Genomic DNA, 24,249 nt, shown 5'->3' with positions numbered 1-24,249 from the left:
CCAATCATAACTACACCCGATTTGACCATTCCATTCGAGATCATGTGCGACGCAAGTGACTTTGCAGTTGGAGCCGTACTCGGACAATGCAAAGAAAAGCAATTTCATCCAATTTACTATGCTATTAAAACTCTTAATGATGCACAAGAAAATTACACAACAACAGAAAAATAGTTATTAGTAGTAGTTTTTGCCTTCGAAAAATTTAGATCCTACCTAGTTCTTTCCAAAACCATAGTTTACACCGACCATGCCTCGATACGATACCTCTTCAACAAGCAAGATGCCAATCCCAGACTTATCTGATGGATTTTACTACTCCAAGAATTTGACATAGAAGTCAAGGACAAGAAAGGAGCAGAGAATGTAGCCGCAGATCATCTTTCACGCTTAGAATCCCCAGCTTCAAAAGAACATCACGAGGAAATTATCGATGATAATTTTCCACATGTAGTTCTCATGCATATCCAAGCAGTCATGCAGGAAGAGGATGAAATTCCTTGGTTTGCCGATTTCACAAACTATTTAGCCTTTATAATCCTAAGGAAAGGTCTAACTCATCAACAGCGGAAGAAATTATTCTCCGACCTTAAGTTCTACTTCTGGGAAGATCCGTACTTGTTTAGGATATGTGCCGGTCAGGTTGTTCGTAGGTGTGTATCAGGACAGAAAGCCTTAGATATTCTCAAACACCGCCATGAAGGACCTACTGGTGGATACCACAATACCGCCACCACGGTCAGAAAAGTGTTTGACGCAGGATTTTTCTGGCCCACCATATACAAGGACACACATGCTTTGATCCAAGCATGCGATACTTGTCAAAGAGCCGGAAACATCTCAGCCAAGAATGAGATGGCTCAAAAAGGCATTCAAATATGTGAAGTCTTTGATGTATGGGAAATGGATTTCATGGGCACATTTCCTAACGCAATCGGAAATAAGTACATCCTTGTAGCAGTTGATTACGTGTCTAAATGGGTAGAAGCACAAGTTCTTCCCACTAATGATACTCGAGTAGTTGTACGTTTTCTGAAGAAGCTATTTTCACATTTCGGTACTCAGAAAGCCCTAATTAGCGATAGAGGTACTCACTTCTGTAGCGCTCCAATGGACAAAGTCTTACTACGATATGGAGTTCACCACGATTGGCAACATCATATCACCTTCAGACTAGTGGGAAAGTAGAGGTATCGAATCATGGAATAAAAAGGATCCTCGAAAGAACTATAGGAATGAATCGCAAAAATTGGGCAGAAAAGTTAGATGACGCTTTGTGGGCCTTAGGACAGTCTACAAAACCCTCATAGGAACAACACCTTTCAAACTTGTTTATGGGAAAGCATGTCATCTACCCGTAGAACTGAAGCACAAAACTTACTGGGCTCTTAGAGCAGTAAGTTTTGATTTTACATCCGCCGGTGAAAACCGGGAAGATCAGATTCATGAGCTAGAAGAACTAAGAGCACTAGCCTATGAAAACTCCTGGTCTTACAAAGAAAAGACTAAACATTTACACGACGCCCATTTGAAGGGAAACAAAAAGTTTTAGTTGGCGATCGAGTACTGTTATATAATACACGTTTACGTCTTTTTCCAGGAAACTGAAATCTCGTTGGACAGGTCCATACATAGTTGAATCAGTTTTTTACTATGGAATAGTTGAGATTTCAAATTCTAACAGCCACAAGTTCAAAGTTAATGGACATCGATTAAAATCGTACATAGATGGACCATTCGAAGATGTCTCTAAGGTGTTAATCCTCCACTAAAATCAATGAACATACAAGAAGAAGGCTCTGGCCAAAACCCTCGTTAAACCAGGCCTTGTAAATTAGTGTCTCAAAACACGGGGTCGTGCTTCGCCAAACTCGGGGCCGTGCTTCGCCAAGCACGGGGCCGTTCCTGACAGCTGCTTGGCTATAAATTGCACCTCTTGCCCATGCATTTCTTGCACCAAACCAAACACAAACACTCTAGCCTGAGAACACAAAACGCCTATTGAGATGAACGAAGAAATTTCCGTTCCTCGTCAACCAAGGAACAAAACCCGACACATTTCCAAAACCGAGCTTCTCATGAAACTCCAAGAGCTTATTAAAGAACTCACCGAGATGAATCTCCTTGCGGAAATGTTTCTGATCCAACTCAAAAAATCGGTGGAGAGCATGAAAATGGTGCTTCTAGACATCAACGAACAACTCCAATTTCAAATCCTTCGTTTCACGTACTTTCCTCCGCCCGGACCATTCGACGGAGGAGAAACTTTCGGTGGGATGTAGAGACATTAATTTTTATGTTTTTTATTTGTAATCAAGTGCAATAGGTACAAAGTTTAGGACCCTCGGGCTTAACCCGATCAAAATCTATGTTTTAGGAAAACCGGGCTTATCCCGTATTTGATTCTGGGACCTTTAATTTAATGAAAAGTAATTTTAGGATAATCAAACTGTTCAATTAACATGTTAAATGTCATTCCAATAATTCTGGCTCTCGCGTTTTGCTAAAAAATCAAGAAAAAATTCAGTGACAAAAAGCATGGGGCCGTGGTCACCCTAAAATCTTCAGCATGATACGCGTTGACTCCGTACAATTCTCTGAATCAGAAACATTTATTCCCCTAGCAGCACGGGGCCGTGCTTCGCCAAGCACGGGGTCGTGCTCGATGTTCTAGTCTCTTTATAATGCATGCAAAACTCACTATTCCATTCATACCAAACAAAAATTTAATGATATGGAAAACAAAAGGATGGAATGGAGACCAGTGAGAATGAGCAAGAATGGCGATTCTTTCTCACACCTTGAGGAAGAAATCGTTAGAGGCCAAATCGAGGGTAACATCCAAGCCGAAGCTCTCCTAATTTAGCTGACCAACAAAGTCAAACTGCTTAGGTTCAAGAATTTCCACATCGTTGAAAGTCACAACAAAGATGTGGATTTCAAGCTCAACTATCTTAACCGAGAGATCGCAAAGCTCGACAAAAAGCTTTTCGAACTTTTGGAGGCCAAAAGAGCCCCACTACACATTCAAGACTTGTTCGGGAATGGTGGTCGTTAGCAGTTCGGACTTTGTCTTGTTAGGATTTTCTCTTGCTAGTTTCATGTTTTAGTGTTTGGGACTGTTATTTCCTCTATGATGTTTAATGAATATTAGGACTTTTTATTTCTATTTTAACCTTATTCCTCAAAGAAAATCAATTAAAAAAATAACCAGCTCGACAAATAAACAACATACAAAGAAAAACCTAACTACTGCAAGCAGCACGGTGCCGTGCTTCAAAAAGCACGGGGTCGTGCCCCACACTACAGTGCAGTAACATATTTTTTCAACAAAATAACATTTTCCACTCACTTAACCCTAAAACAATTTCGTCTACAACCAAAAACCAGCGCCTCTTTGTCTATTACTCAATTCTTTGCTTCAAATCTTTGATTTCCAACCAAAGGTATGTTAATTTAGTGAATCTATTGTTCAAATTCATCATTTTAGGTCTCAAATAAACCCCAAATATTACCAATTGATGAAATCAGGTCTAAACCCGGGAAATAGATGGGTCAATTGTTTAAATCTAGGATATTGATTTGTTATATAGATTTGCACTTATGTTTTGTTGAGAAAAACCATTCGGGTTAGAATCTTGGATGATTCATATAACAAATCAAACCCGAATGATATGTAGAACCGGTTTGAATCACAAATTCGAGTCTTGACAATTAAAGAATTAAGATTAAAAACACGGGCTGTGCTTTGCAAAAAAAAAAAACCCGACCCGTGGTCAACCACAGGTCAACATAAGTCAAAATCAGACACTTGATCAAAAGTGCCAAACACCCGCAGCATGGGGCCGTGATTCTAAAACCACGGTACCGTGCTTTGCCTCAGCATGGGGCTGTGCTTTTAGAAGCACGGCACCATGGTTTACCTTCTGTTCCAGGCTTTCAGAAATTTTTGATAAATTTAAACTGATCTGAGTATAAATTGCAGATGGCTAAATACGGTGATGACGAGCACGCTTTCTTAATCTTCCACAAAAATACCGAAAGAGATGCATGGGCCCGACAAAGAATGGGCTACCTTAACAATCGCCTCCCAGAACTGAATTTCTATGCTTACAAGGAAACGTTAAAGCAATTAAACCAATGGGAGAGATACAAGAAGTTTGTGAAAGGGCCGTGGTTGCGTGTTTGAATCAAAAGGGTAAAGCAGTAACCGAATTAACCAAGGAGTTTTTAGCCTCATTCTCTTTCAAGACGAGGAATTTGTATATGTGGGATGAAGATGCTGTTGAGTTTAGGTGTGGGGGAGAGTGGTACACGACATCGGTCACCCATCTCGGGATCGATTTGGGTATTTATACGAGTGATGAAACTGACAGACCCATTTGGTTCGACTCCATGACCACATTTACAGATAAAGATGCTGACGATACTGTTGAGGCAGGTGACACCAGATTACAAGGATGGGAACAATTAAGTTATGGGGATGAAACTTACTAGGCAAGCAGCATCAAAAGCACCGCACAATGCGACCCATTGATGAGATACATTCATCGAAAACTGAGCCACACAGTCACTGCACGTGGTCAGAGTGAGGGGGTCGTGAACTTGAGGGATAAGTGGGCCCTTTATTTCATCAAGATTGAAATAGCTTGCAACATCATTTATCTGTTCTGTCAACTGTTCAGAACCAATGCAAATGCGAAGAGCCCAAATACCCCGATATTTGGTGGTTCATGGATCTACAAGCTTTACAAAGCTTACCATGCAGATACAGAAGGAACCTGAAGCCCAAACCAGATCGCTCTTGACCTCAGCTTCTGTATCAGCATGCAAATGGTCCAACAGATTAGCAGGAACCCGGACATGTGGAGATTTCAGGATGCTCTGAACTAGATTTGGATCCTGAGGACACGGCTGATATGACGATCCAGAACATACCCGAGAGGAGAGGAGGATCACCACCCCGACAGACCCGCCTCCGCACTTACTCTCAGCAGGGCGGCCCATCATCATCAGGAGCCGGCCCCAGCTCGTCGTACCACAGCCAGTACTCTTTTGAGGGCCTATACGGGCTAATTGACCAGTTCCAGACTCACACTACCGCCTCTTTTGGCAGTTTATCAGGACATATTGCAGACTCAAACGCACAAAGGGCTGTAGACTATGCAGAGACGAGGCGCAAGATTAACCGTTTGAGTGAGCGTATGAACAGGCAGTGGGGACCCTTTGACCCGGATTCTACGGGTAACTGACGAGCAGCGGCACTGGTAAGTCTGGTATGGGCATGGGTTTGGGTGGTAGTACTTTTATGACATTATTATCATGTTTGTTGAAACAATTTACATTCTGTCGTTTTGTTGGTTTGTTTGGTACTTTTTATGGTCGCGGGTGCCAAGACATTTTAGTAGGTACTTATTTAGCCCGTGTGGGCAGGGTGTGGATGATTCCATACCCGATTTTCTGTAGTATTATGCTTGGTTGTTTGTGGTTTTTTGCGGTTTCTATTATTCAGGTACAAAACAGGAAAACAGATACAAAAACAGGGGACGCTCTGTCGAAATTTCGTTAACTCGTAGGGAGGTTCCTTTCCATTTTACCCACCATACTTCATATGAATCTTTTTATGAATATTTTCAAATTGAGGACAATGTGAGATTCAAGTGTGGTGAGGGAATGAATTACATGACGAATTGCTTGCACAACTAATCATTAAGATTCTCTAAATAAACAAAAAAAATTTGTAGCAAACAAAGACTAAAACCAAAAGAAAGTCTAAGAAATTTTTTTTTGCAAATAACCAACTAAAAATCTATTATAACCAAAAAAGTGAAAAAGTAAAAAAGAAGTTTTGTAATATTGAGAATAAATTTATGCAAAATATGGCGTTTATACCTAATTCCTCCGTTACTGTGAGAAAAACCTCATGCCATATAAATATTTTTTCGGAAGCTTTGAGTGAGTCATATGTTTCGTGTGATTTAGAACTTTTCGCAATTATTCATTTCAAGGCCACACGAAGCGTTGTATAAAGAAGAAGGTAATATTGTCACAATCCCCTCAAATCATTCTCCAAATTACAAAACCCAAAATCCTTACAAAACCAAAACCTCACCACTTTATCCATCTCACCGGCAAATACAACACTGGTCTTTTACCAGAAGACCCTAAAGAACTGGAAATACATTCGTTCAATTTCAATTTCCTTTGCTGCATACATTTCGCAAAACCTAGGTTGCCTCCAGAACTTAGGGAGAGAATCTTTCTCTTTAGCAATGAGGTGAGGAAAAAGTGGCGCCGAGACGAACAAAGACCACCATTTTGTGGAGTTTCCAAAAGCGCAATGAAAAGAAGTGCAAAATGATACGAACGATGTTTAGGATGCGGAAACTGGTCCCACGAAGGAAGATGTAGAAAAAGTCAAACTCAGTCTCAACATTATTATACCGAACTAATGAGGATGGGGGCTATTAGGCTCAAAGCCGAATGACCCATTAGAGTTAGAAGTTATGTTCAGAGCAGGATTGAGGAACAGCTAATCCACATCCTCGAAAAAACTGGTATTGACGATCTGACCTTAAAATAGTCACTAGGTTTGTGAAAAAAAACACAATCGGGAGAAAAGAAGCTAACCATCGAAGACATCTTAAGATTCCCGACAATCAGATGAAGTTGTATTTACCATCCTCATTAACCTAAACCCTTGAACCGACAAATACCAATCCCTATTTAGACAAAACCAACCCATATTACCTTATGATCTATGCAACTCTTCACAAAGGTGGAGATTTGAATTTGTTACAAGTTTATTTATCACAGGTTACATCTTGGCTAAGAGTGTTCACATACATACATAACATGCATGATCATATATAAAACCTAGTGTTAGTGAACATTGTGAGAACGTGACGTTTTGCAAAAATGGAAGCTCATAAAAACAATTAACCTTTTTATATATCACTACATATATTCCGATGATTTAAGGTTGGTTATTTTGTTCCCATTTTCTTGGAACTCTTTTGAGGATGTTTATGCCATGGTCCTAACTTGCTATTTTAGAGAATATTTCTAAATAGCTTGCTTGAGGACAAGCAAGGTTCAAGTGTGGGGGTGTTTGATGTACATAAAATTATACATCTTTTTTCATCAAATAATCTCTAAAAACTGTAACTTCTATCAAATAATATAGCTCAGAAGGCTACTTATCACATTAAAATGCAATTTCAGGTAAACTCAAGCCTTCAACGAAGAAACAAGCATAAAGACGAAGAAAAACGAAAGAAAACCCAAGAAAACCCCCAGACACGCCCACGTGCCCCCTAGACACGCCCCATGCCTCTGAATGTAAGAAAAGACAAAAAATCTGCAAGAAAAGACAAAACACTGACACCGAAGCATGGGGCCATGCTTTAGTAAGCATGGGGCCGTGGTAACCTTTCAGAAAAAGACAAAAGAAACATAACATGTCACCAAAAGCACGGGACCGTGCCTCAGAGAGCACGCCCCCATGGTAAGTCAAGATGTACGATCTGACATAGCATTTAATGCAAATGGACACGGGGGTGTGCCTCAAGAATCACGGGGCCGTGCTTGACTCTCCAGACTGCCTATAAATAGAGAAGCATGTTGCATTAATCAAGTGTGCTTGAAGAAAAGTTCCATAAGGGTTTCTCTTATAAAAACACTCACATTACACTCATTTTGAAGATCTTGTGTAGAGTTTGAAGGCTTAGAGGCTATTATCATCATCATCCATCATCATCATCATCATCCATCACCATTGAAGAAGGAAGATTCATCCACATTCGGATAGATTGTTCTAGTTTGATCATGTGTTTGTTATCACCATCTCTTTTAATGTACATAACCATGCTTATTATGAGCTAAACTCCATTTACCATCTAAAATCTATGAAGAAGCTTTGTTTTACTTGATGATTATTTTAACATGTGATTTAGTTTGGTAAAGTACATGGTTATTTTGCAATTATCCTTTGATGAAGAAGTTTTTTTATCACTTTAACTCAATACATCAAGGTTGATGACTAAAAATCATTCATGATTCACTCATGTTCTTGGAGACTAGAAATGGTAAAAAGAATACTTTGAAAACTTATTAAAGATAAAATATGATACCTTATGTTGGACTTAGAAATGATGAAATATAAGTTATGATCTATTTCTCTAGTTTTGATAATTCTAAAATAACATTGTTAACATGATTGCTTAGGTTATCATGCTATTTAAAGAAATCATATGTTAATGGAATATGTAATTATAACCTAATCAAATCAACCAAGGGGAGATTGTGTGAGTTAACTACAACCACACGATGTTGTTAGGATTGGTGGTTGAGAAATCGAAGTCAATCCTAATCATTCTACTTTACCAAACTACTTGTCTACTTAAATTGACATTCTCATGGTAGCATGCTATTAAGAATAGAATGGAATTGAAAATACGCATGCTACTTTATTTTATGTCATATAATATGTTTGCTTAGAAATGAGGGCATATTCTATCATATATTATTAGGACAAGTTTATCACATGTTTATTATATAAGTATTTCTATTTTATAAAAAGTTTAAAAATCAACCCAAAAAATGATTAAAACTCTCTGATTAAACTAAAACGAAGATTCATCATTAGAAACATTTGTGTCCACGGATCGATACTTGGTTCTTACCAATACTATTCTACATATACGATAGGTACACTTGCCTATTTTGTGTGTGTTTAGTCTTAGTGGAAATCACTTTTATAAATTTAAAACACGATCTTGTGCAAAACCTAAATCTCTCATCCATTATAATTTTACTAGCGCGTGCACACCACATCAATAACCATCCAAGATTTGTTTAAAATAGGTTATGTTGCACACTCACTTGACAAAGTAATTAACCAATTTTAGTGGATGAACATCAACAATATGTTTTCACAACATTGTCAATAATTTTCATTTTAAGATGATCAGTTACTACTAATATTTCATTTGGTCAATGTTCATATTAGGATTTGTGTTTTTTTCTCAACCAAGCCCTTACAAAAATGACAGTTCTATGGCTTATCATCAAGCTCGGTACTTGGTGTCTCTTTTAAAGTTCATAACCAGTTACTTATAAGACTAGCAATTCCTTGGCTTATCGTCAACTTTGGCACTTGAGGTATCTTTTAAGAGTATTCTAACATTCCTCATCAAGTGATAATTAAAACATAACCTATACTTATTATAAACCGATCACATGTTTAACTAATATTATTATTGAACTTCAATTAAGATTCATTATAAACCAAGATGTTACTTTGAAAGTTTAACCAATAGTAAGCATAATGTTATACATCAAAGTAACAAATACAAACATTATCTAATTATAACAATCTAACCAATTTGGATGTCTAATCTTTTATGCTAATTACATCTTCCAATAGCTTAATCTCCTTGATTTTCAAAAGTGGGTGGTGGTGAAAGGAGGTGGTTGAAGTGGATTTAATGTTCTTCAAGGTCTAATGAATGTGGAAGATAAGCATTCAACAGGCTGATCATGTCATCAAAACACAGCCATGTTTTGCTAAACACCGTCATGGTGACTTTTTTTGTCATGTTGTAATTAAGGATCGTTGACAGATTGTACAGCAGGGAAGTGAACACGGACGTGGTGAGTTGGGAACGGCCGTGGTGACTCCAGAAGAATCCAAATTTTTCTTTGTCTTGTACTTTCAACATGGGGTGTGTTTTGGTAAAACATGGTCATTTTTAGCTTCAGAATTTTCTATTTTATCTTTTCCTTGTTGGTACATGATGTCAGTAGTTCAGTGTCAAGTGTCTGTAATCGAGTTTGTTAGATTTGTGTTTTTGTATGTAAGCGAAGTTAGCTCACAAGTTCGCTGATACAGGCGAACTTGTGAACTAAGCGAAGTTAGGGACAACTTCGCCTGAACATGCCAGGCGAAGTTGTCGCCTTTATAATCAGCTAGGTTACGGCAGTATAGATAGTTAATCAGTTATTCGAGTTTACGTGTTTACGAGTTCTGTATTCAGTGATCATTGTATCACGTGTTTCCGGTTGCAATATAACGAGTCTTTGTTTATTGTAACGTGTGGTCGATTGTGTTAACTCGTATCGTCTTCTACGCTCGTAACGTCTTACGTAGGGATTCCGCACCTACGTAGAACGAGATATCTCGTGTAGATCCGGCTGGGAACCTACATTCCTCTTGTTCTTCTAAACATGAGTGTGTTGATGTTAACATGGTCATGTTATGACTTCCTGAATTTTGTCTTTTCTTCGTACGTTCTAGACATGGTCATGCTTTGATTCACCATGGGTGTGTTGAGTTTGTTTTCACCGTTTTTCTCTATTTTTCTTTGTTTTTAGCTCGTTTTATTCTTTAAGTTTTATATTTACCTTAAGATGGAAATTATAAACATTAGTGGTTATTTATTCTAATACAATTGCCGATATTATGCTTATTTGGAGATATTTTAGTGCCGAAAAGATGTATAAATTATTATACATTAGGTTTTTCCCAGCTTTTTTTCACTGAATTCAGGGAATTTTCAAGTGTTTTTCTCGATGATTTTGGTAACTTTTTGCTAAGAGTTTGGTCGGGGAACCGGGAATGAGATGACTTTGTATCCTCAAAGAAATATAACGTTGGTACTCTTTTAACTAGTTTATCTATTTTCTATAAGTGTTTTGTTATAAAATAATGTACAAGTATTAGTAAACTAGTGGGTTATACTCGTGCTCTAGGATGAGGTGGGGGTTGTTTTTTAACAAAATTGAAACTGGTCATGTCATGTTGGTTAACGGGTCAACTTGGGTTGGATCACTCAAATATCAAAAGGCGAATACAAAAACATATCATTCAAAAAAAGTCTAAAATGAACAACGATCTATACGCAAAAAAAAAACAAAATTGAACAACACATAAACCACAATAGCAACACAAATCGACCTTCTACTGTAAGCAAAAGAAACATATAAACATCACAGTAAAACGTAATGGTCGAAGTTAGTGAAAAGGTGATGAAGAAAACACAAAGAAAATAAACACTAATAAAGGAACAAAAATGTAATCTCAAGGAACTAAAGATGTAATAATTAATTCTATACTCCTTCAAAACATGTATTCTCAACAAGGGACTAAAGATGCAAAAATGTATAATTTGCTTTAGCAAAAGGTTTCATTTTATATATAGTACTAGGCTAAATGCCCATGTGATACATGGGTAAAAAAATGTAAAAAAATAAAAATAAAATATAATACATTAAAATTGATATTATACTTTAATAAGGATTTATGTTAAGACAAAAAATAAATCACAAATGAAGTCACTAATAAGAAGATTTGTCAAAGTTGTATAATGATACTATGTTTACATATTAACTTTGTTATTAAAAACGCAATTGTTTGTTTTACTTGAAGGTGAACATGGAAGCAAATGCATTAAGAAAAACAAAAATAACAATGATAAGAGCTACATTAAAAAATAGTGATCTCTATTCAAAACTAAAACAACAAATACATTAACTTATAAGTGTTTAAACCATACTATGAACATTGAACACAACAAAGTCAAAAGATGTTTCAACAGAAAACATCAAACCATTCAAACTTTTCTTGACAATTAACAAAATAAAGTTTTCTTTTCCACATTCATTTTAAACATCAGTTGTACTGATTTTGTTTAATGAAGAACTTTAGAAACCAACATAGATACTTCATTGCAGTTGTATTGAAAGTTGCATTCATGACTGTCCTCTAACGCACTTGCTTTCATGAATTTTCTCAATTTTGGAAAATTATATTTGAGGTTCGGGTTTGATTGTTCATCATAAAGTTTCATATCTGTTTTACGACCTTGGGGATTAACAAAGGTTGTTGCAATTCCATCATAAGCATTAATCTTGTTAGCAATGTAACACAAAAGACGCTATAAAAGGTAAATGTAGAATAAGTTATAAGTTTAATTAGATTGTAAAATCTATAAGAACTGAATGGATAATATGATAATTAGTATACAAAGTGAAAAAAATTTGTAATTAATCAAGTTAATATGGTTAAGTTATTGGTTGAATTAATTATACGTTAATATGTCTGATTGAAAATAAAAGATGGTTAACGGATTTTATGAAGTGAACGAATTAAACTGATTATGGGATAAGACATATAATTATAGGTTATTAAATATAATTTGGGAAATTGAGGGATGTAGATTAGTGATTCGTCCGATTATTTTAGTTAAATATGTTAAGTAATAACAATTGTATTAATAATCAAATTACATGTAGTTATATATTAACAAATTAATTCCATAAAATTTTAGTGTAAGTATTGAAATGTAATATGAAAATATTTTTGTTGTTTTAGGTTTCTATGTTTAAAATTATTTTTATACCATTTTCATAAAGATAATATTTGAAAATTTGAATATCAAATAAATATGTAATCAAGTATAACTATGAAAATTTATACCATTTGTAATGTTAGATAATGGACTTTTAGCCTATACGTTTGGGGAACAAATATTGGTATGTTCAAATGGATATGATGTATAACGACTAAGCATTGCTGGCATATAACCAAAACCTCCACAATCTATTAGCGGGTTAAAGTTTGTTGTATATTGTGTAAACCTAACATAAACAGTCAATTAAAATAGTAAGAAATTAGAAGTGTTTTTTAAGTGTTCATCTATTTGAATTTGTATAATATAAGTTTTGTGGTGGATTATAAATGTGAAATTCAACACTAAAATGATACATATTAAATAGTATTGAGAATATGACCTCTGACGTTGCAATCGGAATCGAGTACTTTTGATATTTTGGCATCCAAATATAATTTCCTTTATATAATTTCCTTTTCTTTCACATAAGCTTTGAATTTGTATTTCTAATGGTTGTGTCTGTTAAAAAATTTAATATACAAACTTGAAGACGTAAGACTAGAGTTTATAAAGGAGTATTGCAATTACCAAAAAGTTTATAATAAAAGAAAGATTACTTTTTTGGAAAAAGTTTGTTAAAAAAAACATGACAGAATTATAGAAATTGTCCTTTATATTTGTATCAGATTTCACTCGTTGTCCTTTATTTTCAAAATTAACATAATTTGTACTTTAAGTTTTCAAAATGCTACACCGTTTGTCCTTTAACCCTAACCTAGTTAGATTTTATCGTTAACTCTGATCATGTGCGTTGCACATGAGGGCAAATCGGTCATTTTCCCAATTTATTTATAATAACATTTTAATATATAAAAGATCTCTCTCCCCCCCCCCCTCTCTCTCTCTCTAACTCAAACTCTCGTTTCTCTCTTTCTGCCCACACTCTCTCTCTCTCTCTTTCTCTCATTTACATTCTCTACACTTTACCCACTCAACCCCAAACCACTATCCAACCACCGCAACAGGATCGTCAGCCACCACTATCAAGAGAAGCGTCGACCATCACCATCCATAGAACCGCCGGCCACCACCATCAAGAGAAGCGTCAGCCACCACTCTAAGGCCTTGTTCCCGGTGCTTCACTTTAGCGTCGGATTTACTCATAAACACAGTTCTTACAAATCAGAGTTAATCAAAACTTTCGCGGAATAAATAAAACTTCAATCATTCTTTACAAAACATTACAACTTGTCTTTAAATCATAACATAAAACATCTTGTTAAATCGTTATTTCTTTTATCACTAGATGACAGCCATTCATTCCATGCCATGTGCCGTCCTCGTGCGAGTTCCTTAAACCTGATTACCTGCGTGCATACTAAAAGTCAGCTAAGCTGAGTGAGTTCTAGTTAATCAAGCAACTTACCATACAACCACTACATACAGTATATACGTATCCGAAGACACATTATTCACTGTCTAACCTGTTCACCTTACCACTTAACCTCTTGTTTACACCTACTGCTTAGCCACTTGATTACGGAAGCACAATGAGGCTTGCCTTCCCACGCACTCACGTAATTCCACTTAATAACGAATGCACGCATAGACTTACTCTACCACGCACTCACGTTATGCCACTTTAATAACGAAGGCACGCATAGACTTACTCTACCACGCACTCACGTTATGCCACTTTAATAACGATGGCACACATAGGCTTACCCTACCACGAATTATCGCCATGCCACTAACACCCTTACTAAACCCCTATCCACTTTTATCACACTCTACTTCTACTTTTCTATAACACACTTCCTATCAGTTCATTATTAACGTAATAAGCAAGTCACATCATAGCATTCATACACACTAATAACCACTTGGCAATCACTATCCTTGGCGATACGTGCAATATCCGAAGATCGTTCACGCACCGACAAGAATTATATATTAGTTATCTCGTATATCATCTATAGCATACATTTACCACTTAAGGTAAGTGTATTCACACTTCACATCGAGTATGCACACAGCCCCGAAAAACACAACAAGGCAAATGGGGCTAGAAACTCACATGGATCCTGTTACGCTCGCTGTTAATCGTTATTCCTTTCTTTAGCTGTGCACGGCAAACTGTTAAAGATATATATTTGTTAATTAACCGTATATTTAATTAAGTCGGTATTTTAGTTACCAACGGACTTCTCTAGGTTGGGCTTGTTTGTTTAGCTTAAGATGATGGGCTAGTTTTGCTTTAATTTAGATAAGGCTTAGCAACTTGTGGACTAGCTAGATCAGGCCCAACTGTCCATTAAAGCATCTAGGTCCAACTGGGTTCAGGCCCAAACCAAACTGGGTGGCCGAGAACTCCAGGCAGAGAACCCCTGTTGACCGAGAACCCATGTTTGACCGAAATTCCATACTTGACCGAGAACCCATATTTGACCGAGAACATGGGTTGACCGAGAACTCGACCGAAAACTCAGGTTGACCAAAAACCCATGTCTGATGCTTTCATATTGCATTTTTCCTATCTTTTCACTCTTTGCTTAGCTCAAGTACCCATTTTTATGGTGTAGAGATTGTTGGAAATGGAAAAGATTAGGGTTTAAATGGTATTTATACTCCCTTAAACCCATGGACCTTAGGCCCATCTTTCCTTTTTTATCCATAATTAATACCATGTAATTAGCCTACTTATCCTTCCATCTTTATTATTTTACTATTTCTTTATTAACTCAAGTTGACTTTTCCACCTTAAATAAATAATATATTAATTATTTATTCTTAGAAATTTCGGGATCTTACAACCACCAACCATAGAACAGTCGGCCACCACCCACCACCACACACCATCTGTCACTACCACCACCGTCTTCCACCTCCACCCATCACCATTACCGGAAACCACCACCACAACTTTCCCTTCATCAGATCTGTCTTCGATTATTAGGTTTTTGGCATCGATTATTAGGGTTCAATTATGGTCCTAGCGGCGTCGGTGGGTTTCCGACAGCGGAGACGGTGGTTATAAAGGGTTTATGAGAGAGAGAAGAGTTTTTGGTTCCCGTGGAGGTGGGAGACGGTGCCAGCGGTAGAAGGGGAAGACGGTGTCAGCGGTGGAAGGGGAAGACGGTGTCTACGGGAGGTTAGAGATATGGGTGTGAGAGGGATGTGATGGTGGTGGTTTCCAGTGGGAACGGAGAGGGCTTTCGTCGTCAGAGAAGACGACGGTTGTGGTGGCTTGCTGGAGATGGAGCTCGGTGGCAATGGAGGAAGAAGAGACTGTGGGTTGGGTTAATTATAATTATATATGTATAAATATTTTAATTAAATTGTTTCCAATTATTTTAAAATGTCTTTTTAAATAAAGTATGGAAATGACTAATATGACCTCATGTGCAAGGCACATGATCATATTTAACGAGAAAATCTAACTGGGTTAGTGTTAAAGGACAAACAGTGTAACATTTTGAAACATAAAGTACAAATTATGTTAATTTTGAGAATAAAAGACCACCAGTGAAATTTGGGGTAAACATAAAGAACAATTTCTGTAACTCTGTCAAAAAAAACATAAAACCACCAAGAAATTCAACATCCAACTACTAACAAAATAAACATCACATAAGTGATCAAAAGATAATAATAGTTTCGAAATGTTACAAAAGTTACCCCAACAAAATAATTTTGAAGTTCTTAAACCATGAAACTAATTGCAAAGACATTTAAAGAAAATACGAAAATTAAACATAGAACATTAAGATTTTGAAGACATCATTTTTCAATCTTGGGAGTAAGAAGAGTTGGCTTGCCATAAAAAGGCGGCTAGGTGGTAGACAATTGGCCAGCATCCTCTGAATCAAAACTGTCAGCTAAGTTTTTCTTTAATTCTGGATGTTTTGACTTCCTCTTAAATTTTACAGCTTCAACCACATGCATTTTTCAATGCATTTTTCATTCAAAGTTTTTGCCAAAGGAGTGCTATTTTCAGCCATGTATTCAGCTACGACCTAAACATAAATATAAACCAAACGTGTCAAAATATGTAATAGATATATAATTACTTAAACATTAATAGTTGAAACAGAATATCAAAATTTTGTATTTCATGTAAAATACCTTTGAGTTGCGAGTTTGGGTTGAGTCAACAGCAAGGACTTCCATAGTAAGATCTTCAGATTAGTAAGATCTTCAGATTGAGCATCCTACATTTTAACTCAAATAATTACTATCACAAATGTAAGTAATGAAAAAAAAGTTCATATAAGACATACCTTCAACTCAACAGTTCCTTGTGACTGGTTATCATTGGTTTCGTTGCCAATGGAAGTAGAGTTGTCCACCTACATATTAATAAAAATCTTGATTATAAAAAAATGATTATGATTAAAACATAAAACTTTAATGAACCAAAAAAATAGAAGTACAACAGCAACAATGTTTGCCTTCTTTTCGAGTTCAGCAATGACGTCCACGTCATCAGTCAGTATAGTAATGGCAAAAACTGAGGAACTGGTATCTAAGTTGTACTGTGAGATGTCAATCTTAAAAGCATATTTTTATTCCTATAAGGACATCAAATTCAGTGGGAGAGTCGCCGGTATCAATCCCCTGTAGTATACATAAATTTTTAAATGAAGGAAAAATTTTAAAAATCTTTAATTATAGTTTGCGTAATATGCAGATCTTAGACTTACATATTTGTCGATAAGAGCTGAGGCTGTTGAGTTGAGCAGCTTGCAAGCATCCCGATCAAATAATGTCAATGAAACAATTCCGCTTGAGTCTTGGACAGCTAGTGGAAGTCTAAACCTAAATAGTATATTGTAGTTAAGTTGGTAAGCAAATATAAACAATATGAAATAAATAATGTAATTAAGATAACTCATGAATTTGTTAATACCTTTGCAGAAAGTGAATGGCACTATTATTGCATGTTTGGGTTTTGCACTTGTAAACCTCCCCCTCGTCAGCAAAACGCTGGTAACCTTCCTGTTGCAGGTTTTACAGGCCAAATAATACCACGGCAAGTCTTTGGGTATCAACCAAACTATCCCAACAATTACAACATATTTCACCTAAAAAATGTATTTATAAGTTATAAGCACTTAAAAGATATAGCAATTATTATAATAAATTAATGTATATAACCTGATGCAGATTCAGTTCAGCTATGTTATTGAACTTAGATCTTACAATGAATTCATCATACAAAGATAAAAACATTCCTGAGAGCTTAGAAGATTGAGTGGAACATGAAGAAGCAGCAGATTTCTCAAGAAGGCTGTTAAAAAAAACATCAACTGGTTAATAGAAGTAAATAATAAGATGTTAAAAAGTATTGTTTCAGTATTAAAGTTAGGATACATGTTTCGAAAGAAAGTGATTTCATCAATGTCAGAGTTGATGAAAATCTTTGAAACACTGAAACAACTGTTAACAAAAGCCGAACTTCCAAAGTAATTCAGTGAACCAAACTGTAGGATAACAACAATGAGACCATCTTGTTCTCTTTTTTCTCAATGCTCAAGCATCATATCCGCATTAGAACCCCACAACGACAAGTAAATTTTTTGCATCCTTCAAGAAAGTAATTAAGAAAAATGTTTATCAAATAGTTGGTGAGAGTTAAAATTTATATTTAAATAATATAAGAAAAAGACAAACTGTAGATCTTGAAGAACGACATTCAGTTTCTTTGTGTCATCCCCCCTTTGTGTTTTGATTTTCTTAGGGTTCCCAACATCAGCAACAAATCCAATAACATCTAACAAATAACCATTAAAAATATATAATAAACAAATAAGTATTGTAAAGTTATTTTTCCAAGTCTTACACCCCCTTAACCAACTGAGCTATACAGCGGAGACTATTTGTAAAGTTATTGTAAAGTTATAATGAATAAAACTGATGAGGTGTTTTATTACCTAGTGGTTGATTTTCAGGAATAGTTTGTTCAACCATGCCCTTAAAGTTTGTGAAGGAAAACCCATATGTTGGACCAGAGAATTGATTGCAGCGGTAGATTTCGGTGTCACAATAGATTCCTAGCTTGCTTTGGTTTTCAACGTACTTGTACTTGGACTCGTTTAAACCAATCGTCGGTTTGACAATGTAGTAACAGTCTAGAAAAAATAAATGTTATAGCTTTTAATTAAATTGTTTAGTAATGCAAGGTAGTGTTACTTTCAAATTACTATAACAATGGATAAATAGGATTATTATAATTATAAGACAGGTTCATATAATTATAGTTATAAAATGTTACTTTCTAAAAATAGCAGCAAATATAACAAAAATAATTCGTCATGCTTTTAATGTAGAGAGAATGAAAACAGGTTCATACAGTTAGTTGTAAGTAGGGTTGTTCACGAACCTAACCGAACCGAACGCGGATATGCTCATACTTGGTTTGGTTTGAAAGCGAGCCGAACCGAGTGGATTGAATTTAAAGAAACGAGCGATATCTTTATACTTGAACTTGGTTTGGTTTGAAACCGAGCGGCTTGGTGCGGCTTGGTTTTGCTTGATTTCGTACGAAGTTTCCAATTTAAAATTTCTAAAACTTTCAAATATCATTAGTTCAATACTTTCAACTCTAAATTGTCTAAAGTTCCACCTTTAACATGTAAAAAACTAAAAGTTAACAACAAAACATATATAAAATGAGCGGTTATGGTTTAAATTTGAACTTTGAAATCAACACAAAAGATTAAAATTATAAAAACTTTAAAAAGTAGTATACTTTTATGTATATTCAGAAAGTTTATATATAAAACTAACAAATAAAAAATAATTCGAGCAAAACGAACCGAACCAAACAGAGCGAGGCTTTGCTCGTGCTTGGTTTGTTTTTAAACCAAACTGAGCCGAACGGCTCACTTCCAAACCGAGCCGAAATTGAACGAACATTTTTCGAGCAATTTTTGAACGAATGACGAACGAGCGACGAGCATTTTGGACAGCCCTAGTTGTAAGACCTTAATAGCTAAATGTATTGAAATCAATGAAACCAAATAAAAACTGAATGGTGTTCTAAAGTGATAACTACTATTAGAACCATTCAAATTAAATATTCATTCACATAAAATATTAGCTTATACTTACAATTTTTTGTATCTCAAGTTGCAATAGCCATAACCATTCAAATTAATATTCATTGACACATTATATTAACCTAACTTCAGAATTATTACCTACATCGACTCAGATCCTAAATCTCGAGTTGCATAAAGTGACTTAAAATATTCTCCTAGATTCAAACAATTTACAATCCTAAATCCAAACAATTTACAATGCTATGAATAATAAGAAAAAAAGACTACTTTTGTAAGGGTAGTCCTACAAAACAATGAGTAAATGTGGTATTTTCTAAACATAGAAGAAAACCTAGTACTATTCTTTAAGCAAAGAGTGTACATGAGCATGTTTTGATAAGCCATAAAGTATAACCTGATTCATTGAGAATACTTTCAAATCTAGAAATCCATCGACGAAGAATATTTGCTTGCATAGTAGTACCCTACAGGGATAAAATGAAAAAGTGTGATGTTTTTTATTAAATAAACTTAATGATAATATGATTAATGAAGAAACATATACCTGCTCGTCAACAACGATCATTTCAATGGAGTACAACTGTTCAGGATTGTTGTACATCGGTTGTTTCCATAACCCGATGACACGAACCTTGACCGTATAATCACAGCGAGACAAATCCAGATCCTTCAGGTAGGTAATGTTACCAAGTGCAGGCAAGCTGTATAGAAATATAGATGTTTATCAATAAATGTTTAAAAATGTATTAACTATGTTGAAACATGGTAAAGAAAACAAAATATGAATAGAATATAATAGTACTTGGGTTCCATGAGTTTAGTGGTATTTGGTAGAGTAAGAACTCAATGAACACAAAGAAGTGAGAAAAGGGTTTGGTTGAAATGTGATGGAGAATGAGTAGTATTTATAATGTTGAAATGTAAAGCAAAAATGCATTTTAAGTATGCATCAAAAAAGCATGAAATTGAATCTCTATTGGTAAACGTGAAAAGGTTATAAAAAGTGACAAGTCCCAATCAAAAAGTTTAAGGCCAAATCCCTGTATAAAAGTTAAAACCTCATTAATTGTAACAAAAGAGAAACAAATTTTGAATTTTTTAGGGTAATTATTTGAAAGATGTTTGCATATATGAAGAATGTGTGAACTTTTTAGGGTAGCCATTTTTTTACCTATTTGGTGTAAAGTCTAGAAAAGGCTTAAATAGTAGATATGTGCATGTCAACATAAATCGTTGACTGAAAAAGTAAAATTTATAGAAGTTGTAAACCTCAAATAGTTATCTCATTTGAGGTTTTATATGTATGGTCAAATCAAATTCAGATTTATGTAAAGACAAATGAGATTAATTTCAAATCTGTGTTTAAAAGTAACTTTAAGAAAGAATGCAAAATTGTTATAATTTTTTTTAAAAAAAAAACCTTCTTTTATAAATCTAGAAATCCTTTTTGTACTAAATAACAGATAGTTTTTCAAACAACCAAGTTTCCGGTTCGGTTTCGGTTTTTCATGTACCGAAAACTGGAAACTAAACCAAACATTTAAAACCGAAAAAAACAGTTTTTATTATTGAATAAAAGACTGAAAAAAAGTTGAAACCGAACCAGACCGGTGATAATTGAAAAACGAACACTTTTAGTAACCCAAAAACCAAACTTTGTATAAACATATAAAGATAATTACTTGAGCAAGGAAACCAACGATCAACATGGAAAGCAAGAGGAGAAGCCATATAAGCATGAAAATACAAAACATTGCGTTACGGGTCAACTCGAAACGTCTCGTGATCATAGCTAGAATACCTGAAATCAAAATATTTAAAAATTTAAATCCATTTTTTATTGAATAACAGATAGTTTATGGTTTTTCAAGCAACCGAGTTTTCCGGCTTGGTTTCGATAGAGAGAATATAAATCAGACATATAAACAAAACAATAATTTAAAAATATACTTATTGATTATATATTGAGTGTTACAAAACAAAAAAAAATCATATTGAATTCAGAAAGATATATCAATTGTAAGGCTATTTTAAGAAAACTGAATATATAAATAAAGTTTGAAGTGTTTAGAGTATAAAGTTTTATACTTTTTTGGTGTAAGGTTTTGAAAATATTTAAAATATATTTATTGATTGTATATTGAGTGTTACAAAACAAAAAAGTCAGATTTGAATTGAGAAAGATATATCAATTGTAAAGTTATTTTAAGAAAAGTGAATATATGAATAAAGTTTGAAGTGCTTAGAGTATAAAGTTTTATACTTTTTTGGTGTAAGGTCTTGAAAAGATTTAAAAACATTGATATGTATGTAAAAAGAGTCATACCTTTAATTTAACCAGACCTTTAAAAACTGGAAAAGAAAGCAGTTTTTGTTATTGAATTTTTGTTCTATAAATTTATTAAGAGTGAAAAAACCAAACCAAACTCGTTGTGAAAATCAAAAACCGAACAATTTTAGTAACCCAAAAACCATACTTTGTATAAATATATATAAAGAAAATTATTTGAGGAAGAGAACCAACGATCAACATCCCAAGCATTTGTAACCAACATATGAGCATAAAAATACTGAACATTGCGTTACAGGTCAATTCGAAACGTCTCGGGATCAAAGCTAGAGTTCATGAAATCAAAATACTTAATACATATATCCCTTTTTTTATTGTTTATGGTTTTTCTAACAGCCGAGTTTCTTGTTCGGTTTCGGTATTTCATTTACCGAAAACTGGTAAACTGAACCAAACCTTTAAAAAGCGAAAAAACCAATTTTTGTTATTAAGTTTATGTTTTTTTAAATTTAATAAAGACTGAAAAATTTGAAACCGAGCCAAACTCGTCAAAATCGAGAACCGAACGGTTTTAGTAACTAAAAACCAAACTTTGTATAAAGATATAATTATAATTACTTGGGCAAGGGAACCAATAATCAACGACCGAAGCAAGAGGAGAAGCAATATGAGCATAAAGCATTACGTTACGGGTCAACTCGAAACGTCTCAGAATCAAAGCTAGAATTCCTGAAATCAAGATATTAAAAAATATAAATCCATTTTTTATTGAATAACAGATGGTTTTTCAAGCAATCGAGTTTCCTGTTTGGTTTCAGTATTTCATGTACCGAAAACTGAACCAAATCTTTAAAAACGTAAAAAAAGTTTTTGTTACTGAGCATTTGTTTTATAATTGCAAATTCAAAGTAGGGGTTTTATTTTTTCATAATATGTGGAGATCAGGAATGAAACTTTTGAAAAACTGAACACACATATATTTGGTTTTTAAAACAACTGAGTTTTCCGGTTCGGTTTCGATAGAGAGAATATAAAGTTTGATTTTTCTAACAACCAAGTTTTTGGTTCGGTTTCGGTATTTCATTTACCGAAAACTGCAAAACTGAACTAAACCTTTAAAAACCGAAAAAACCAGTTTTTGTTATTAAGTTTATGTTTTTTAAATTTAGTAAAGATGGAAAAAAATTGAAACCGAACCAAACTCGTGAGAATCGAGTACAACTTAGTTAGGATTTGACCAAATACCCATATCATGAAATTAGGTGCTCGTCAAGTACAACTTAGTTAGGATTTGACCAAATACCCGAACTACCCGAACCACCAAATACTCATACCATAAATGTAATTACGTGAACCGAATAGTTTTAGTAACCCAAATACCCGAATCAGTTTTGATATTTGCTTTTAAGTTTAATTATATTTACTAAATAATAAAAAGGTAGCCAACATTGGTCTAAATTTTATTTTAGGTAGAAAACCATCAATGTTTTAGCTTTGCAGATGGAAATGGCACAATATAGTTGGTTATAACTTTTGCAATTAACCATAAAAGATCAAAAACTTTTATCATAAATGTTTATGTATCAGAAATGTGGTTATAATAAACATTAACTATAACTTACGGCAAGAGAGGATCAAGTTTCACATGAAAGAGCAAATGTTACTAATGGTTCTGATATAATTCCAACCCAAACACGCTTCTTGCAGGTATCTCATTGTTCTTTACACCCTTTGCAAATGTCTAATAAAATAAATGAAGAAATTATACAAAAGTTAAGCGGGTGAAAAGTATTCAAATCTCAAAAATAAATATATAATTTTAACTTACGTATTTTGAATGATAAGGAAGCCTAAATATGAAATGTTTGATGGTGATAGCTTTTACATAATGGCCTCCAACGTAAGACCACTCAGTTAGCATTTGGTTGTTTGTGAAACCTATAAAAAAAAAGTGAAAGAAAAGAAAGTCATAATATAATAATCAGCAAAGAGTACAACTTAGTCCAAATATATGACACCACTAATTAATTTCAACAAAATTTAACAAATGAACCAGATATGAAGTTTGACAAAATACTCATACCATAAAATTAGGTGCCCGTCAAGTACAACTTAGTTAGGATTTGACCAATTCATTGTATGAACATTCAGTTTTTTTTGTTTGTCAAACCTATAAAAATGTTAAGAAAAAGGAAGTCATAACAGAATCAAAGTAATGATACTAATTCATATCAAAAATAACTAACAAATAAAGCAGATCTAAAGTTTGAGAAAGAGTCGTACCTTGAAATGAGGGGAACGTTCGTCAAGTAAATGACTCGTAGGTTATTCAAGAAGCCAAGGTTGATTTGATGGAGAGAAATATGGCAGTAGCATAGATGAACAGTGATTTATTTAGGGTTTCTGGAGAAGAAAGAAGAAGAGGCAGAGAAGAGAACATGAGAAGCGATATGTTTGTGAGATGTGTTAGGGTTTCTGAAAATTGAATGTATTGATGAACCGG

General features: G+C 34.6%; 2 protein-coding genes across 2 annotated transcripts in view; both read right to left on the bottom strand.

Annotated features, from left to right (window-relative positions):
- LOC143590329 (uncharacterized) overlaps positions 1–17,336 on the bottom strand; it is a 39,831-nt gene extending 22,495 nt beyond the window's left edge. The window contains exons 1-2 of the mRNA XM_077070842.1: positions 17,302–17,336; positions 17,096–17,210 (exon numbers count right to left, since the gene is read on the bottom strand). Of these exons, the coding sequence (XP_076926957.1) occupies positions 17,096–17,145 (50 nt within the window). The 5' untranslated portion in view covers positions 17,146–17,210; positions 17,302–17,336. The remainder of the gene's footprint in view (positions 1–17,095; positions 17,211–17,301) is intronic.
- Positions 17,337–17,772: 436 nt separating this feature from the next.
- On the bottom strand, positions 17,773–20,269 carry LOC143590467 (uncharacterized). Its single transcript, XM_077070939.1, has 6 exons — positions 20,259–20,269; positions 20,001–20,157; positions 19,851–19,920; positions 18,326–18,523; positions 18,066–18,165; positions 17,773–17,978 (listed from the first exon to the last, which is right to left on the bottom strand). The coding sequence occupies exons 1-6, from the start codon at positions 20,267–20,269 to the stop codon at positions 17,918–17,920; spliced, it is 597 nt and encodes a 198-aa protein (XP_076927054.1). The 3' UTR covers positions 17,773–17,917.
- Positions 20,270–24,249: the final 3,980 nt, after the last annotated feature.

Source organism: Bidens hawaiensis, unplaced genomic scaffold, assembly GCF_021521415.1.
Source record: "Bidens hawaiensis isolate Kalapana, Puna unplaced genomic scaffold, B.hawaiensis_p1.1 tig00001647_1, whole genome shotgun sequence".
Classification (NCBI taxonomy): domain Eukaryota; kingdom Viridiplantae; phylum Streptophyta; class Magnoliopsida; order Asterales; family Asteraceae; genus Bidens; species Bidens hawaiensis.
The sequence above is the reverse complement of the archived record's forward strand: the minus strand, read 5'-3'. Positions and strand labels throughout refer to the sequence as shown.

Bases quoted from the DNA above. Each gene is read 5' to 3' on its own strand.
- LOC143590467 (XM_077070939.1), bottom strand. The intron at 18,524-19,850 runs GTTATACTTTAT...TATTTTTTCTAG, and splicing joins AAGTATTCTCAATGAATCAG to ACTGTTACTACATTGTCAAA. The intron at 18,166-18,325 runs GTAATAAAACAC...GTTATTTGTTAG, and splicing joins TCCTGAAAATCAACCACTAG to ATGTTATTGGATTTGTTGCT.